This window comes from Nesoenas mayeri (genome assembly GCF_963082525.1).
Source record: "Nesoenas mayeri genome assembly, chromosome: 15".
In the NCBI taxonomy this organism is placed as follows: domain Eukaryota; kingdom Metazoa; phylum Chordata; class Aves; order Columbiformes; family Columbidae; genus Nesoenas; species Nesoenas mayeri.
Window position 1 is genome coordinate 6892983 of NC_137559.1, and position 17280 is coordinate 6910262.

Sequence of the window (17280 nt, forward strand, 5' to 3'; positions counted from 1 at the left end):
GAAGTAGATTCGTATGTACAGAATGATGAAACACTCAAATGCAGAAATACTTAATTATCAAACTTTAATTCATAAGACTAATTTTACAGAATAAATCAATAAGATAACCAGTCAAGGTTACACTTAAAAAAATCCAGCAGTGCAAATCTAAGACTAAATATGTCATCTCCCCCTCCCCTGGAATAGGCAATAGATTATTTAAAAATACCATAATACATGGTACTTACATATTCCATTTAAAATAAATCTGCAGTGGACACACACACATAAGACTTGTTTTGTTTTGTTTTTAATATATAAAACCAAAGAATTAATTGCTTAGAATACAGATAAGACATAGTGAACTTCCATGAGCCACAGAAAGCGAATCCTTGGCTAGAAGGTAACACAGTCGTATGTTTCATACAAGACTTGCAACAGCTCTCCTGGTCCCCATCCTCCCTCCCCCAGTGACAAGGACATCAATGAGCAAAACAAGGTGCTAACAACCCAATCCTAACGGTGCAGACGGCTGGAGTACAGAACTGAAAATAGAAACAGCTGTGTTGGAAAAAATCAAGTTCTGGAGGAATAAAAAGTAAAGAGAGGAAGGACAGTCTGGAGCCAAACCTTGCAGTGGGCATGGGGAACAGGTGCTGCGCCCGCACCCGGCAGGGGAACCACAGGGGAACTGCTTCTCTGGCCCTTGATGTGTGAGGGAGCAGATAGAACTGCTTAAGTCCAGCGTTCAGCACATTGTCTTCACGTGTTACCAGTTATGATGTATTGCATGTTAACAGTTCCTTATCTAGTTCTTTGTATCCAGGTCACTTTTTCTCTTTCATCATCATAACATTCTTATTTTAGTTACACATTTCTCATCAGCATCATGAACGGAAATTAATTATTTACTTTCATCTTAAACTTGATACAAAAAGCTTGTGGGTAATACAAGATTTCCATGCAAGATTCCATCTCCGTTCAAACCCACATGAGGTTTAGTGATGTACTTTACATTCCCAATGCAACACTAACCCTGGAACCGGTCATGCTTGGGATGCACAGAGCAAAGAAAGGAACACTCGACTCGGGACAAGGAGAGATGAAGAAACCTGGGGTGCCGGGCATGAGGAAGGACAAGGGACGGCCCAGGGGGATGCCAGGGGAGGGGTGTGCAGAGCTGTGGGGGAGGCGCTGCCTGGGCAGCAGGAGCAGAAGCCCTGCAGTGGGGGAAACGCAGCATTGTGCCAGGGAAATGCGGTGCTGTGCTGGGGAAACCCAAGTTTGCATACAGGCACGTCAATCCCTGGTTAGTAAAGCCAGCAAAGCGCTCAGCACAACTTCACAGCCCAGAACGTTCACAGGGAATCACACAGATATACAATGGGGATCGATCTCCATTGACAGGACATCATTGAATTGTCATTTAATTGAACGCGTGGCAATCACCAGATAGAACCATAAACTTCCTACGGCAGATGACACGTGGGATCCCAAAGCAATCTTCATCAGCCTACTTAAAATATTGATTATATTTGCTCTTTACTCACAATGCTTATGTCTCACTGAGGACTAACTGCCAAATTTCTCCACAGGGCCGCTTGTGCTGAGTTTGCCCTGGAGACAACCACAAATATCCGAGGGTAAAATCCTAAGTGAGAAGAGAGGCTGGAAATGGCTCCCGGTTAGGCAAGCTGTGACACTACCCAGGTAAAGAGATGGGATTTTCTTAGATGCTAAAGATCATTAGTTAATGTCAGTAATTGCTTTGGGAAAACTGGTCTACACCAGAAGATACAAAGCTCCACAATATTCCAAAAGAGAAAGGATCTTAAAAGTGGTGCTGCCAAGTTCAGTTGGAATATTCATTTCAAAGAACTCCCAAGAAACCTCCTACATTAAGCCAACAGACACCAATTAAAACGTTTTATGTAAGTATTACTTCCCTGTACTTTAATTCAGACTTTGCACTTAGAACAAAAAAGTGAAACAATATCATTTTTCAAATCAAATGCAACTTGAAAAGAAGCACCTAAATAGTATCGCATCTTCTTACAGTATTTTCTGCTCCATGTTTAAAACTGCTTTGTAACACCCAGTTTTTATATGCAGTTTCTTTTGAGATGAGGTTTTGTACCTGGCTGCAGTGACTGTGCCCATGGGAAGGACAGACCCTGCTGGCCCCTCCACCTGGTCACTCACAGCACCATGAGGACAGGAGGAAACAGGAAAGGAAAACGGAACATGGACAGACGGACAGGTAGGTCCAAGCATGTCAAGTAGTGAGTGGAAGCTGGTAATCACGGAACCAACAAGACAGCAAGTTAAAGGTGGCCCCAAGTGACAGCAAAGGCCAATGTCACCTGTTTTCTTTATCCTGTGGCGTATATTCTCCACCAGGTACTGAATCTTAAGTTTAAGCCTTAACACTGGGATTGGCAATTAGAAATGTAATAGCTGCATTTAATTTGTAATTTTACCTCCAACTAACTGATGCCAGCTCCAGTCCCTGCAGCTCCTGTCCCCCCAGCTCCAGTCCCCATGCATTATCCCAAACACGCTGCTGGTGGCTTGGACACAGAAGGGAAAGGTCTCAAGCTACAAGACCAACAAGCACAGCACTAGTTTATATGTAGGATACAAAACATCTTTAAATTTGGATTGTGTGAATGTCCTAACTGAAAACCAAAAGTTGCTTATGTTGCTATCAAGAGTCTACAGGTAAATATGTAGTATTAACATGTACCATAAAGTGAATGCTTTGCCCAGTCTCCCAAATAAACGCTCATTTGGGAATTTGCACCTGCCGAGATTCAACTGTATCAAGGAGAGTGAGAAATGGCCACAGAATCCATTAAGATCAGCTGTCCCTACAAGGCTGGTTCTCCTTGAGTTTCACAGAATGTTGAGCTACTTGCATTGCACAAAGTCAGGCCTACAGTGTTAAAAACAGAACAGCGATCTGTTAGGCGCAGGTTTAAGACCGAGCAAGACTGATTCAGTCTGACTGCATGATACAATCTGTTCAGAGTGTGCACCTGTTCAGGACTGCAAGGTCCATTCAGAAAACCTGAGAGAAATGGCACATGAATGGCTGAGATGACACAGAGTGTCACAAACTGACGGCGAGGAGCGTGCGTCAGACAGGACGGGATGCAAGAAATTCTTGTAAACTTGAGCAAGAGGAAAAGCTGAAAGGTGATTTAAATTTCAAAAGATCGGTTGCTGGATAGATATTCTAAATTGGGTAAGATTCACTGAATAAGATTGCTATGAATTTCCAAATCCAGGTCACACAAGACTACTGCAGTTATTCAGGATCCAAAACGGCACCTGAGCTTCTCTCTCCCCGACTCCCCACCCCAGAGAAGGTGGGAGGTCTCTGGTTCCCGCATTGTGCAGGACCCTCGCGGGGAAGCAGCATCGCAGCAGCTGCACGGTGACTGCAGCAGCGTGACCAGGAACACGCTCCCGAGCCCGCGGCACAGGGGGCAGAGGCAGCGGGAGCAGAGGGAGGGACAGGGCGGGTGGCATGGACGGGGACAGCAAGCAGCACCGGGTCATTGCGGTCGCAGAACAGCCACAGTGGTTTTCACCTGCTCCAAGCATGCTACACCCAGCACCCACCCCCAGCTTCCAGTACTGAAAACAAGGGCAGGGGGGAGCAAGAAAAAAGAAGAAAAAAGAGAGATAAGCAGGGGGTCTTTGGGTTAAAAAAAACAAATTAGTTTTGCTACCAAAGAGTCGAACCTGAAATAAAGGGCCAGCAGAATATGGCTTACTAAACATTGATTTTGCATACTGTTTATTTTTAAAAAACTGTTTCTGAAATTCTCAGTCACAACCAAGTAACTAAATTAAGTCTAACGCTTGTAACTGAAAGATTATGAAAATATTTTTGTTCAAACCATGTAAAAAATCCTCAATAATACATTGTAATATTTTCTTTTTAAAACTAAATTGGAAGATCAACTCTCAGCAGATTTAAGTGTATTACACACAATATTTTGTGAATTAAGATTTATTGATTTCCATTGTATTTGCTTTAAATATGGTTGAAGCTGACTGCAGAAAAGGGATGGTGAAACTTTTAAGTTAAAAGTAAACTAATGGTGAAAGAACATCACCTCTGGCTTCCATCAATGCCTCGTTTCTCATATTTTATTAACAAGTTCCAGGACTATCACATCCAGGGACGGTGGAGGCCTCTCCCAGCAGTGTCCTTAGCTTTGTGTCATTTTCCTGTGCCAGAGGTGAGCGTGCTTTCAAAAATACTGCCACTTGCCCAGCACCGTGTCTTTGATTGCATCAACATATTGAGTTGGTACCCAATAGACCCAGTAGTAAGATGCTTCTGTTGGGCCCAGCTGAAACGCCTGCAAAGTTAAAAACGACAACATTTACCAACGGGAAACACAACAGCTGATACCAGCGGACAGATACAGCTCAGCCCTAAAAACATCAAACCAGTCTCTTATTCCTACTGCTGCCTTCCAGCACTTGGTGCACACAGCATGTATTGGGTAAACACTTAAAACCCCATTCCCCAGAGAAACACGAACTGCAAAGTGCCAGTTCAGATGCTGAGCTCTTTCCTTCCACAATATCACAGCAGCAACGAAAGCTCTTGGCCATTTGAAGAACATGAGGAAACTATTCTGGAAGACAGAATCTGAAGTGTAACTCGAAAGAAACGACCACAATGCCAAACAGGAACTAAGACAATGATCATAGCATTTCACAGAGTTTTATATTTAGGCATAAGGTCCTGTTCCCAACTGCTGTCAGCACAAACAGGAGAGGAGGAACAGGGCATGCAGTGACCTCTGCCCGTGCCTTAGGGTAAGAGTTTATCATAGCGTATTCTGCAGAGGACATTTTCTTACATGGGTGATCAAAAATCAAGTATTTGTACTAAGACTAGATCAGCACCCGCCTGCAGACAAGAATTTTAAAGTATAACATTTCCCCTTTCTTCCCCTAAAGAAGGAAACAGACTTTTATAGGGAACTTACTTTAACGTTCAAAGTTAGTTATTGTACTTTGCAAAGCGAGACCTCCAAAAAACCCATAGATTAAAAGAAACAGCCAACAATTCAGTAGAATTAGCACAGCTCTCTTCTTAAATGTGTGACTTTTCTAGACCAAATACCAGGTTTTCATAAAATTACACATGGAAAAAAATGTTACAGCATCAAATCACTGTTTTATTTTAACCTCCAGCAAGGCCTCTTGTTTATATAAACAGAAACTAGAAAGTAAACTAGATACAGGAAAATATTATTAACATTATAAAATCATGAGCTATATTTTATCTTCACTGTTTTAACAGTCACGAGACAGAAGATATGAAATAATGCTTAAGCACTTAATGTTGGTGTGAAATCACCCAAGGTTTCTATGATGCAAAGAGCAGATATTCAAAATGCCACCCAAACACGTGCCCGGTGACACAGCCCATGGCCGCACTCCCACCCCACAGCACACGAGCTGCTGCTGCTGCCACCTCCACCTGCGCCCCTTCCAAAGCCTCACTCTGGGTATTTGCATGAAGGAATTAGATGGGATATTATGAAAGTAGAGACTTTACTCACCATCATGTGATAATCTTCATGTCCTTCAATAGGTTCACTCACCACATTTTTAATGGACCCCATGGGTAACTTTTCTGTTCTCTCTACATTAAAATTGATCAAAGGATTATTTCTGAGGGATGAGGAAGCAGCATTTCAGATTCATTTCAAACACCACCTCCTGGCTTCCAGCAGCTCCTCACGTCCACAGGCTCCTCTCTGGGTGATGTTGGGCACCCGCGGCCAAGGAGGCGTTTCCCACATCCCACAGCCGAGCTTTCCAAGGAATCCACAACTGGATCACACAGTTCCTCGCATTTTATATCTCTGCATCACATTAAGTATGACAATGTGCCCAATTCAGACCTAAAGTGAGCGGGTGAGGGGAAAACCCTGCCTTTATTTAGCGTTTCCCACAGGAACTCCACTCAGACTGCGGGATTACTCACCACAGCGAAACCTGGTCCAGGTGTAAGACTATTCGGGACTGAGTTCCAAGGATTAAACTAAGCTCTATGGAAATGACAAGGCTTGAAAAGCTGAATGAAGACAGGACACTAATGCTTTGAAAGCCTAGTCCTGGTCTTACCCTGAGGCAGCACTCAGCTGTTACTGTAAAAGCACAGGGAAATGTTGATGAGAAAACAGGGAAAGAAATGAGAGAAACTGAAAAAAAAGATGAGTTCAGTGACATGCCAGAGTAATGTCAGCCCATCAGAGGCAACCAACATGAATAATAAAGTATGAGGTTCCTGGCAGATGTTTCTGTCTCAATTCTGTCCTCACTTCTTTCTGAAAACTTAACTCCAAGATTCTTCCTTTCGGTTCCAGCTTTCAGTGCCAGCTTAAAATTATCTTCTTGGATATAGGGCAGAGAAAACCATAACCACTCTACAAAGCAGAAACTGAACTACGAATTTCTCAGATATACCTAACTAATTTGTGTGATCCAGAAAAAAAGCACCTACCTAAAAAATGCACACAGGGAGAAAAACGTAGTGATGTAAAGACAAACATTCCCTACCTCAGCTGACTCCGAAACACCCCACTCAGACTTGTGACATTCATTTGGTGAGTAAAATCTTACTTTGCACTACTTTAGCACCTGCAAACCAATTACTCTTCACGAGATCTCAGCAACAGACAAATCCATATTATCAATGTTGCTATGAAAACGACACCAAGCAAGTGAGAAACATCCACCTACACCAAACCTCAGAGCACAAAAGCGTACAAACTGACCAGCCGAGCACAGGGGGGCTGGGGGGAGAAGCAGATTCAACTCACCAGGACTAGCAAGTGAAAAACTGCATTAAAACGCAGTTGGTTGTATTCCAGCCCTTACGTGGTGGCACCTGCCATGAGTTTCTCAGAGCAGGAATCACCGCCAGCAATCACGACCGTTCCCCAGGGAAGGGAGCTGCTGCTCATTTGGAGAAGTAGGGAAACAGGTTACATGAAAAACAGCTGACTACAAGAAGAATCAAATTTCACAGTTTAAACACTACTCTAGAACACTTCAGAAATACCAAACTTGAAACTCATCTAGAAGATGAAGGAAGAGATTAATTACCTAAATACTAATCATGTATTTAGAACATATTACCAGTAACAAAGAGATCTGGCTGCCCAACCTATAGAGGAAAAAGAACAATGTCTTGCTGCATCACTGCACCCAAGAGAAAAATCACGGCAACTGGTACCAATCAAGATTTTAAAGCCAGAAAAATCTTCCCAGTCAAGTCTATCCTACAAGGGAAAGGTCAAAAACTTCTGAGATTTCTGCTTCCTTTGGCAGTAACGCAGCAGCTGGAGGCACCATCCCAAGCTAATATTAGGATTCAACGCCATGACTGTCCCGGACAGTGAGCAAGCGCTGTTGCTGCTCTTGCTCATCACTACAACACTGTCCTGGTCACCACAGAGGAGCTGGGTGGCCCTGGGGGGTATCAGGGACACGTTACCAGCACCGGCAGCTCCTCCTGGCACTGCTCAAGCCGTAAACTGATTCCTCTGCACAGCAACACACACCAGAGTTCCTGCAGCTGCACATCGCTGAAACAAGACACCCGACTAATTTTGGTTGGAAGGACAGACAACGACAGAGATGCCAGAACTTTGAGTTTTAATCCCGGTCTTAAGATTCCCTTTCGACGCTTAGCCAAGTCATTGAGCCTCTGTGTGATGTTGGCCCCAAACCAATGTTTATGAAAGTGCTTTTGAGATATGCCAGAAATGCCAAATATTATCATTTACATTTGCGGCTATGAATAGCAGATTGGAACATGGTTTTACTGGCACAACTGAACTCAAGTTTTTCAAGAAAAGAAGTAAAATATCAAGTAATATTAAATGATCTGGAAGAACGGCATTTGAGAAGAGGAAGCAAAATTCAGTTGTGAAGTATCACAATACCAACATTATTCCCTAAACACCATTTAGACACACCAGAAGCTATTTCTAGGTCACACAACTCACAGCCCAATTATCAATTACTCAGCTCAGAATTTGGGAGCTGCTCACCTTTTGTTCCAATCCATAGCTGGTCTTGTTCAAGTTTAAAGGTCAATCTGACTTTTCCCCCTGACTTGTTGTACATGCCCGATAATGGTACTGCTGGCAGCCGCTCCTACAAAGAGGCAACACAATAAGTGATGGTGAGAGACCTGGAAAGGAAAAGCTACGTTCTCTTTACTTTTTAAGCATATGGATGTTCCATCTTTCCAGTTTTCTGCTGAGGTAGCAAAGAACGATTGAACCAGCAAAGAAAGGTCTCAAACCACAAAAAGTCTCTCTCTTCTGATTACAACATCTTGAGTACTTATGTACTTACCTGAACACCTTTAACAGAAGGCATCACGTCATCAGGTTTTCCTTTATCCAATACTTTTCTGTGTTGCTACAATATAAAACCAGAAATTAGAATTTACAGAAACGCAAGAGAACTCTTCAATTTACTTCCAGCTGCACCCTTGACTGTATCCCAACAGCACCAAGAGACAGTTAATGACTATTCATGGTCATTTATCACACAGGAAACGGTTAGTTTTCCGAGTTAACAGAGCACTTTCTATGGCAGTCTAAAGAAATAACAGAAATTAATAAAACCCCAATATAACACAAAGGTTAACATCCCTTCCAGAATATACATATACATAACCATACATCTATCAAAAATTGAAAAAATCCTGAGTCCTACTTTACTACTGTGCATGCTGAATCACACAGCTGGTAAGGCAGATTTAAAGTGAAGTGAATGGCAGAACACTCTCCACATCTGACAGCGCAATGTGCAGCAAGGCGGCCACAGCCACGGATCAGAGCAGTGGTAACTACAAAACGATGCTCATGGCTTGTTCATGGCCAAGTACCTTTAAACAGTGATGGAACCCACAGTGAATTGTGCTAAATTCCAGACAAACAAAAGCATGTTTCACAAAGTTCAACGATGTACTATTTTATTTTTAATCAAGTTTACTTTGAGGAAAGTATGGGGCTGGTATACCTGGAGCTGAAAACCCTTTCTCAGCCCCACACCACAGCATCACCATCACCAACCAAGCTGTGCTGTGCTCTGCTCCCTGCTCAAGGAACACTCAACACCACGTTCCCTTTAGGGCTCGGGCGGCTGGAGGAGCTGCTCTCACTGGTCATTTCAATGGCAGCTTTTGGAGATCAAATTATTTTATGCCAATAAAAATTAATTATTTTTTGATAGAAATAATCTAGACTGTGTTTGAGCTAACAACCATTACATATGTCCATTATTTACCCCTGTCTGAAATGGCAGGCTGTACTCAGCACCAGCGCTGCTGTGCAGAGCCCCAGGCTCTGCTACGCTCAGCGTCTCTCTGCTGCTGGAACTGTGCACAGGACCCTTCTATCGCTCAGCTGCAAGAAAATAAACCCCACCTGCTCTGAGGAGGAACAGCACCCAAAGGTGACTGCAGAGTAATACAAGAGAAGCATGTAAATAACCGCGTTTGAGTCATCAATAACCTTTTGTCTGCAGAGTGGCTCCTTCTTATTTTCTTCAGCTTTGACCTCCTGTTGAGCAGCTTCTTTCGGTGTATTTACTGCTAAAACGTCATTGATGGTAGAGCCGACGACCATGATTTTGGCTCCGTTTGTCACCTTGATCTCCCGCAGGGTTTTCTCCTCGGGCAGCAGCCCCTTGAACATCACCTTCTGCATGGCAGGCGGGAGCCCTGCGGGGGAACACGCGTTAGGGCCGCGGGCAGCGGGGCCGCGGGCAGGGCCGGGCGGGGGCCCACACACCTGTGAGCGAGTGGATCTTCTGCTTCAGCTCGGCCCCCGTGCTGTCCAGGCAGAACTTCAGGTCGTACTTGTTCTTGTTCCAGATGACCCGCAGCTCCACCAGCTCCCGCCCGCCCGCCGCGTCCCCGCCGTTGCTGACAGACGCGTCCGGGGGCTCCGGCCGCTCCTCGCCCTCCGGAGGCCGCCCCGCCGCCGGCGAGCCGCCCTCTCCCCCGCAGCCCCGCGGCAGCTCCTCCGGCTCCATGCCCGTCTCCGCGGCACCTGCGGGAGCGGACAGGAAGAGCGCGGCCGGCGGAGGGAATGAGGGAGGTAAGGAGTGAGGGACGGAGCGCGGTTGCCCCGGCCCGGCCCCGCTCAGGCCCCGCGGCCCCGCCGCGCCGCCCCCCGCCCACAGCCACCTCCCCGCCCCACCGCCGCCCCGCCCCGCCCCGCCCCACCCCGCGGGGCTGCTCCGCCGCCCGGCCCCGCCGCCGGCACCGCGGTCTCCTACCATCGGCGGCGGAGGCGGCAGCGGCCATGATGATTGTGTACAATCCGCCGCGGGGCGCGCCGGGAAACGCCCGCCGCCGCCTGCTGGGCCGCGCCGGCTCCCGTAGCCCCGCCCCCTCCGCCCCTCCCAGCGCAGTGGGCGGTGCGGGCTCCGCGAGCAGGGGCGGGCAGGGGCTGTCCCCCGCCCCTCCCGCCGCCGGGGCCCTGCCCAGTGAGGCCCGCGCTGCCGGTACCGCGCAGCAGCAAGAGGAGGGTGGCGGCGCCTTTACGGGATGCCCCGCCCCCCGGCCGCGGCGGGCGCGGGGATTGGCTGCGCGCTGCGGCCGGAAGCGGCGCCCACGGCCACGTGGGCCGTGCGGCGGGATGGCGCGCGCGCTGCGGGGCGCGGTGGGGCCGGGAGCGGGGCCGCGGGTGCGGTTCGGGCCCAGCCCCACAGGTAACTCGGCCCCTCGCCTCCCTGGGGGCTGCGCTGCGGGCGGGGGCGGCGCTTTGTGTCGGAAAACGTGAATTCAAACACTTGGGGAGCGTGTGCGGCGGTGCCGGTGCTGCCAGACGCCCGCTCGCTGTGCGGGAGCTGCTGCTCCCCGGGCCGGGTTCGCCCTGTAGTGCGGAGATAAAAGACCCTCTGACGTGTTTGCGGCTGGTGACGTCATTCCAGCCGTGCGGGCGGGGGGATCGGTCCCTTCCCGTGAAAAACAGGAAAATGGCGTTTCCCGCCCCCTCGGGGGTCTCCAGCCCCGTTCCCGGGGCATCCCCAGTGCCCGGGGCCCCCGGGGGCCGGTCGGTGTCCGCAGTGCGGGGTCCCCTCAGTGTGTCACAGCCCCTGCCCGGTGCGGGTTAAAATCTCTCTATCGGGCATTAATTATTATGATCTCCTCTTTCCCCACCACTACAGGTTTCCTGCATTTGGGCGGCCTGCGGACTGCTTTATACAATTACATTTTTGCTAAAAAGAACCAAGGGACCTTTATTTTGAGACTGGAAGACACAGATCAGAACCGGGTGGTGCCTGGAGCTGCAGAGGGAATCGAGGACATGCTGGAGTGGGCAGGTACTCAGACACCGTTCATCTTTACTTACTGAAAAATTATCTTCTTTTTAGATAGTAACCAAATTGAGAGTATTTTTTACAATAGCAAGTTCTGCAGTGTTTCAGATTATGAATTATTTGAAATATAGTTATTTCTCCAGTGAGGCATCAGCACAGTCTTACTGGAAGCAGTTTTTACAGCAGACAGAACTGGTTAGGCTTGGCTCTGTTGCCTAAATGTCCCAATGTGCAGTCATAATAAAGATTATGCACAAGGACATGATGGGAAGGTCAGAAGTTGGAGCTCAGAGACCTCGCTGTAAACTGCTCAATTGTTTGTATGCGGACTATTTGCTAAAAGAGATCTGGAGTGTCACTTTCCATTTTAATCCTCTGCTGCTTTTTGAGTTTAAGTGCTAAAAGTGAGAGTGATTTTAGAATACAGAATTATGATAGATTGAAGAGCCAGATCCCACAGATGCTACCATTAATGGGTTTTTAAGCTGTGAGGGTCTGTGACTGTCACATTGATAATGAAATTTGGAGTAGGTGAAATAACTGGCCAAGGCCTCACTGTGTTTCTGTGGTGAGAGTCTCCTTTACGGTCAGAAAGGTGGACACTACCTGGTGTGTGCACATCTGGTGATATTTTTCTCTAAGTAGCGTATCAGAGCTGCTCAACTGTTTACCAGGTTCTGTTGTGTTCCGCTTGTTGCTACACACACACAGTTCTTTAATGCTGGTGATGCTGGCTGCTGTTCGGCTTCTGGGTCCTCAGCTGGCTGCCCTGGAGCGGGAGCCGTCTCTGGGCATTCTCCAGAGCCTCAATGTTTGATCTGCGCTCTCTAAGTCCCATTACATGGATATTGCAGGTATTCCCCCAGACGAGAGCCCTCGCCGTGGTGGTTCCGTCGGGCCCTACCTGCAGTCGCACCGGCTCGAGCTGTACCGGAGTGCCAGCGACGCGCTGCTGGAGAGCGGGGCCGCCTACCGCTGCTTCTGCAGCCCCCAGCGCCTGCAGCTGCTGAAGAAGGAGGCTTTGCGGAGACAGCAGACCCCACGGTAGGACTCCTTGGCCCCTGGGTGCTTCCCTTGGTGCTGCATGCTGGTAAAACCCCACAGGATACGCAGCAGTGGGACTGTAACCTCACTGCCTGAGAGAGAAGCCAGTGTAACCCTCAGGCTTAGGGCAGCAACCTCCAGAGATGAGATGGTTTAACTGGGCATGTATTGGGCAGGTTACAGCTAAAATTCAGGGATCAATTTAGAGACTTGAGAATGTGAAAATGGCCGATGGGGTTGGCCTGTGTTGAACTGAGACCTTCCTTCTCCTTTCTCAAAGATACGACAACCGGTGCCGGCACTTGACGCCTGCAGAAGTGGCTGAGAAGCTGTCGCAGGGCTTGGACTGGGTGGTGCGGTTCCGCCTGGAGAAGGGTGTGCAGCCCTTTCAGGACCTGGTGTACGGCTGGAGCAGGCACGAGGTGGCAGACGTGGAGGGTGACCCAGTGATTCTCAAGGGGGACGGCTTCCCCACCTACCACCTGGCTAACGTGGTAGACGACCACCACATGGGCATCAGCCATGTCCTGCGGGGAACCGAGTGGCTGACGTCCACGTCCAAGCACCTCCTTCTGTACAGAGCCTTTGGCTGGGACCCCCCACAGTTCGGCCACCTCCCGCTGCTGCTGAACAGGGACGGGGGCAAGCTGTCCAAGAGACAGGGGGACATCTTCCTGGAGCACTTTGCTCGGGAAGGCTACCTGCCCGAGGCACTGCTGGACATTATCACGAACTGCGGCTCTGGCTTCCCAGGTAACCACAGGCTCAATGCCAGACACTCCTCTGTGCTGACTCTGGGGAAGGGGTGATGTCTATTTGAATAGCTGAGCACTTTGACAGTGTTTGAAGGGATGAGGAAGCATGTGTCAGGCGAGCAGTCAGTCACTGAAATGCCACCAGGGCTCTGCAGAGCTCCGAAAGGCTGGGTGGTGTGCTGAGTAGTGGGAATCGTTCTGTGCAGCCATTCACATTGAGTCTGATGCTTAGTGGGCTCCCATTTGGGACAACATTCATCTCAAGGTGAAGAAACTGCCTGTGAACTCTTGGGAAAACTTGGATTCTGTGGCTAATTATTGCAGTGCTGTGTGTTACATCTGTTGCACTTCTTGTTTAACCTGAAAGACCATGAGAAGTTGAATCAGTGTCTCCCTTTGTTGCTCTTGCTGTGTGGGGATCACAAATTAACTTGTGTTTCGGGAACTGTGGTGGGGAGTGAAACCTTCCTCGGGCAGTGGAGCTTCCTGGCTGTTGGTGCTTTTTGGCTGTTTGGGCTGTTCCACATCCCTGTTGACACCATGAAAAGTGGCTCTTCTCTGTCACTTCTTAGTGTGCGGCTGCCCCAGCCAGAGGCTCATCATGAAAAGCAGCGATGCCAGTTCCTGCAGGACAGCGTGTGTATGTCATTCGCTTTTGGTTACTTTGCAGAGAAGCAAATGGGGAGAACTTTGGAGGAGCTGATCTCGCAGTTTGAAATAGGCAGAATTACATCCCATTCTGCCCTCCTGGATCTTGAACAGCTGCCAGAATTCAACAGGTATAAATATCCATGGTAACTGTGAAGTTAAGAATGTGTACAACAGTGAGAATTTATTCCTAGCGCTTGGCTTTGTTTGGCGATTTTGTTTGTTAGATCAAGCATGGTCCCAGCACAGCAGCTTTTTGGCTGTGATATCATGAGATAGAAGTTTCTACTCACACCATCCTGTCTCCTCTCCTGTGCTCGGACTTGGGCTTTGTGCTACGAAGATGGTGAGGGGTCTGGAGCACCTTTCTGATGAGGAGAGATTGAGAGAACTGGGACTGCTCAGCTGGGGAAGAGAAGCTGAGAGGGATCTGATCAATGTGATCAATATCTCCAGGGTGGGTGTCAGAGGATGGACCAGACTCTGTTCAGTGGTGCCCAGTGACAGGGTGAGGGGCAACGGGCACCAACTGAAACACAGGAAGTTCCATCTGAACATGAGGAGAAACTTCTTTGCTGTGAGGTGCCAGAGCCTGGACCAAGCTGCTCCCCTGGAGACATTCAAACCTGCCTGGACATATTCCTGTGCAATCTACTCTGGTTGTACCTGTGTTAGCAGGAGTTTGGACTAGATGATCTCCAGAGGTCCCTTCCAACCCAAACCATTCTGTGACTCTGTCACCTGCTGTGTGGCGAGGAGGATGAAAGGTCTGAAGTTTAGATCCAAAATAACATCTAAAAAGAAGCAGCACTTCCAGAGGGTATTTCTGCAAGTGCCCCCGTGTGCTGCGGGGATGCTGTGCTGCTGAGTTCCCACATCTCTGCTGCACTGCACTGCGGTAACACCAAGGCTTTGTTGTAGTGTCTGTCTGGGGTTTAATGTTGCTTTTCTAACAGTTTTAACTGATGAATGTTGTGAGGTCGGGATAATTAGATCCAATCTAACTCAAAGGAGTCCAAAAGCACTTTTCTTCTTTGTTACAGGGTTCACCTCACCCGTCATATTGAGAATGAAGAGCTGCGACAGAAGCTAATCAAGGAGTTGCAGTTGCTGGTGGAGCAGGTCTATGGGGATCAACACGTGGATCCCGAGGTTCTAGAAAAGGAGTATGTGGAACGAGTCCTCCTGCTGAGAAAAGTACGAGCAGTGGCAGCACCGTGTTGCCGTTCCAGGAGCTGAGGTTTAGTGGGATTCCTGGGTAACGACTCAGCCGAGTCCCAGCCCTGCTTTGATCTGATCTTGAGGCTCCGCAGCCTGCAAACAGCCGTCCCTGCCAGCTCCAGCAACCATGTGCACACTCTGCCAAAACCCCGCGGTGTCGTTAGCCAACCAGTGAGGACGGGCATGGTGAACGTCCTGGCGGTCTCTACAGAGTCGCGAGCTCGTCTGTACGTTGCCAAGCCCACAGAGAGCAGCCTCAGCAGAGGGAGGACGTGTCCCTGCCATGGAGGCAAATCACGGAATTGTAGAATCATAGAATCATTTTGGTTGGAAGAGACCCTCAAGATCATTGAGTCCAACCATAACCTAACTCTGGCACTAACCCATGTCCCGTAAGGTTTTCTGTAGGGTTTTCTTGTCAGGTCTCTGGGTGGTGCCCAGGCAGGGCTGTCAGCAGTGCTGGATTGGGGCAGCTGCAGCTTTGTCCAGAGGAGCGTTGCAAACTTTCCCACCACAGCTGTGGCGGGTTGTGGGGGGAAGGTCCTTGCAGGGACACAGCTCAGTGCTGGCACTGCTGACCAGGCAGCATGCGGTGCTGCTGCTCGGCTGCTGCTCCAGCTTGGGAAGCAAAGTCAATCAACCTCTTTGCATTTGCCTAAATGTCAGCGGTTCTGTTTCCTTGAGCAGTGTGGGGGACACTGCGGTGTCGGGTCCCTCTTCAACCTTTGTGAATCCCGGCAGGGTGTGTTTGCTCCCCACAGCTTAACTCTTGGCCCTGACAGCTCTGCTTTCTTTCTGCAGGGCCACATCAGCTTCCTGAAGAACCTGGTGTCATCAGATTATTCTTACCTGTGGGTTAGGCCCTCAGTGTCCCGAGAGCAGCTACAGACTGTTTCTGCAGAAGCAGATGAAATAGGAAAGCTAGTCTTAGGGTAAGTGTCTCTGCCCAGGTCTGTGCCTGCCCCAGAGGCAGCCAGTGAAGTCATTAGGTGTTTCTGGGGAAGAATCCTGTGTTTTGTGCATCCCCTGTAAGAGCATTTTCTTTCCTAAAGGCTCATGACAAGGCAGGGGGGTGGTTTGACTATGGAGGAGTTGAACAAAGAGCTGAGAAGCATCCAGAAGCAAACCCAGGAGACAAAGTACAGCAGTGTGATGAAGCTCCTTCGCTTGGCTCTCAGTGGACAGCAGGTAAAAAATAACAATTCTGAGACTGGGACCTTCATCTCCGTTTTTTAAACAGCTGTCTTCTCTCTGGTAGCAAGATACTGGTATTTGGACATCTTGCAAGAATTGACATCAGTCTCTGTGAGAAGCGAGTGTACTGAAGTACAGCAATTCTGAAGAAAAGGCTGTTCTGAAAGTTTCAGAAAGGCAGAAGTTGTCAAAGTGTGAATATGCTGGTCGCAAATCTGAAGTTAGAAAAACCTCTGGACCAGCTGTAGGGAGTGTTGGCAAGGCTGTAGGTTTTGGGCAAAACTGGGATTTTATGTGCAAACTGCTTTTACAAAGTCCAAAAACAAGTTTCACAAAAGTTCTGGAGAACCTTTTCCTAGCTTAGGCTCTGGCGTCAATCCTTCTGGGTCAGTTTGACCATTCTTAGTGTTTTACTTTGGGAGGAAAAAAAGCGCCAAACGGTTGTTTTGAGGTTGCTGACAAACCCCCTGCCCTCAGTCTAACAGCAATCTGATAGCTGATCCCTCTGTTGCTTCCGCCGTGGCTGAAAAGCCTGAGTTTCCGTTTGTACAATGACTCTGATGTGTTTGCAGCACGGACCGAGTGTCGCTGAGATGATGGTGACCCTGGGACCCAAGGAGGTGTGTGGGAGGATACACAAAGCGCTCTCTAGTTGACCCGAGACAGACGACACCGACGTTGGGCCGTGGACTCGGATGGTGCAGGCAACACGTGTCCTTGTCCTAGACCTGTGTTTTCTGACCTGTGTGATCACCTGTGATCGGATGAGCTGGCGTTAGAGCAGGCACTTGTCACCATGAAGTTTCCAGGTCCGCGTGTGTCTGCATTAAGCATCAACCAGCTTGTCTGGGAGAGGAACCCAATACAGAATTAGGTCCATCCTTCTGCTTTCATCTTGTGCAAGGAACCTGGTTTCCCCATTGGGAGAAAGAGACTTTTATCAATGTTTAAATTCAAACCACGTGGACAGACAGTGATGCTGCTCCTGATACCAGCATGGCTCATCTGAAATGATCGGTCTCTTTCTGGAGAGGCAGTCAGAGTACCTACA

General features: G+C 48.5%; 2 protein-coding genes across 3 annotated transcripts; one reads left to right on the forward strand and one right to left on the reverse strand.

Annotated features, from left to right (window-relative positions):
• Positions 1-142: 142 nt before the first annotated feature.
• Positions 143-10510, reverse strand: UBFD1 (ubiquitin family domain containing 1). Of its 2 annotated transcripts, XM_080354120.1 has the most exons (7): positions 10321-10502; positions 9831-10091; positions 9552-9760; positions 8386-8451; positions 8076-8181; positions 5574-5656; positions 143-4355 (listed from the first exon to the last, which is right to left on the reverse strand). In XM_080354120.1, the coding sequence occupies exons 1-7, from the start codon at positions 10346-10348 to the stop codon at positions 4245-4247; spliced, it is 864 nt and encodes a 287-aa protein (XP_080210246.1). In that variant the 5' UTR covers positions 10349-10502; the 3' UTR covers positions 143-4244. The 2 variants fall into 2 exon arrangements, with proteins under 2 accessions (XP_080210246.1, XP_080210247.1); XM_080354121.1 differs by lacking the exons at positions 143-4355; positions 5574-5656 and adding an exon at positions 5663-5828 and having other exon boundaries at positions 10321-10510.
• On the forward strand, positions 10347-17082 carry EARS2 (glutamyl-tRNA synthetase 2, mitochondrial; the record flags this gene model as incomplete). The annotated part of the gene is made up of 9 exons (XM_080353962.1): positions 10347-10755; positions 11215-11370; positions 12222-12411; positions 12692-13164; positions 13837-13945; positions 14858-15011; positions 15837-15967; positions 16088-16223; positions 16802-17082. The coding sequence occupies 9 exons, from the start codon at positions 10347-10349 to the stop codon at positions 16883-16885; spliced, it is 1842 nt and encodes a 613-aa protein (XP_080210088.1). The 3' UTR covers positions 16886-17082.
• Between the last annotated feature and the right edge of the window lie 198 nt (positions 17083-17280).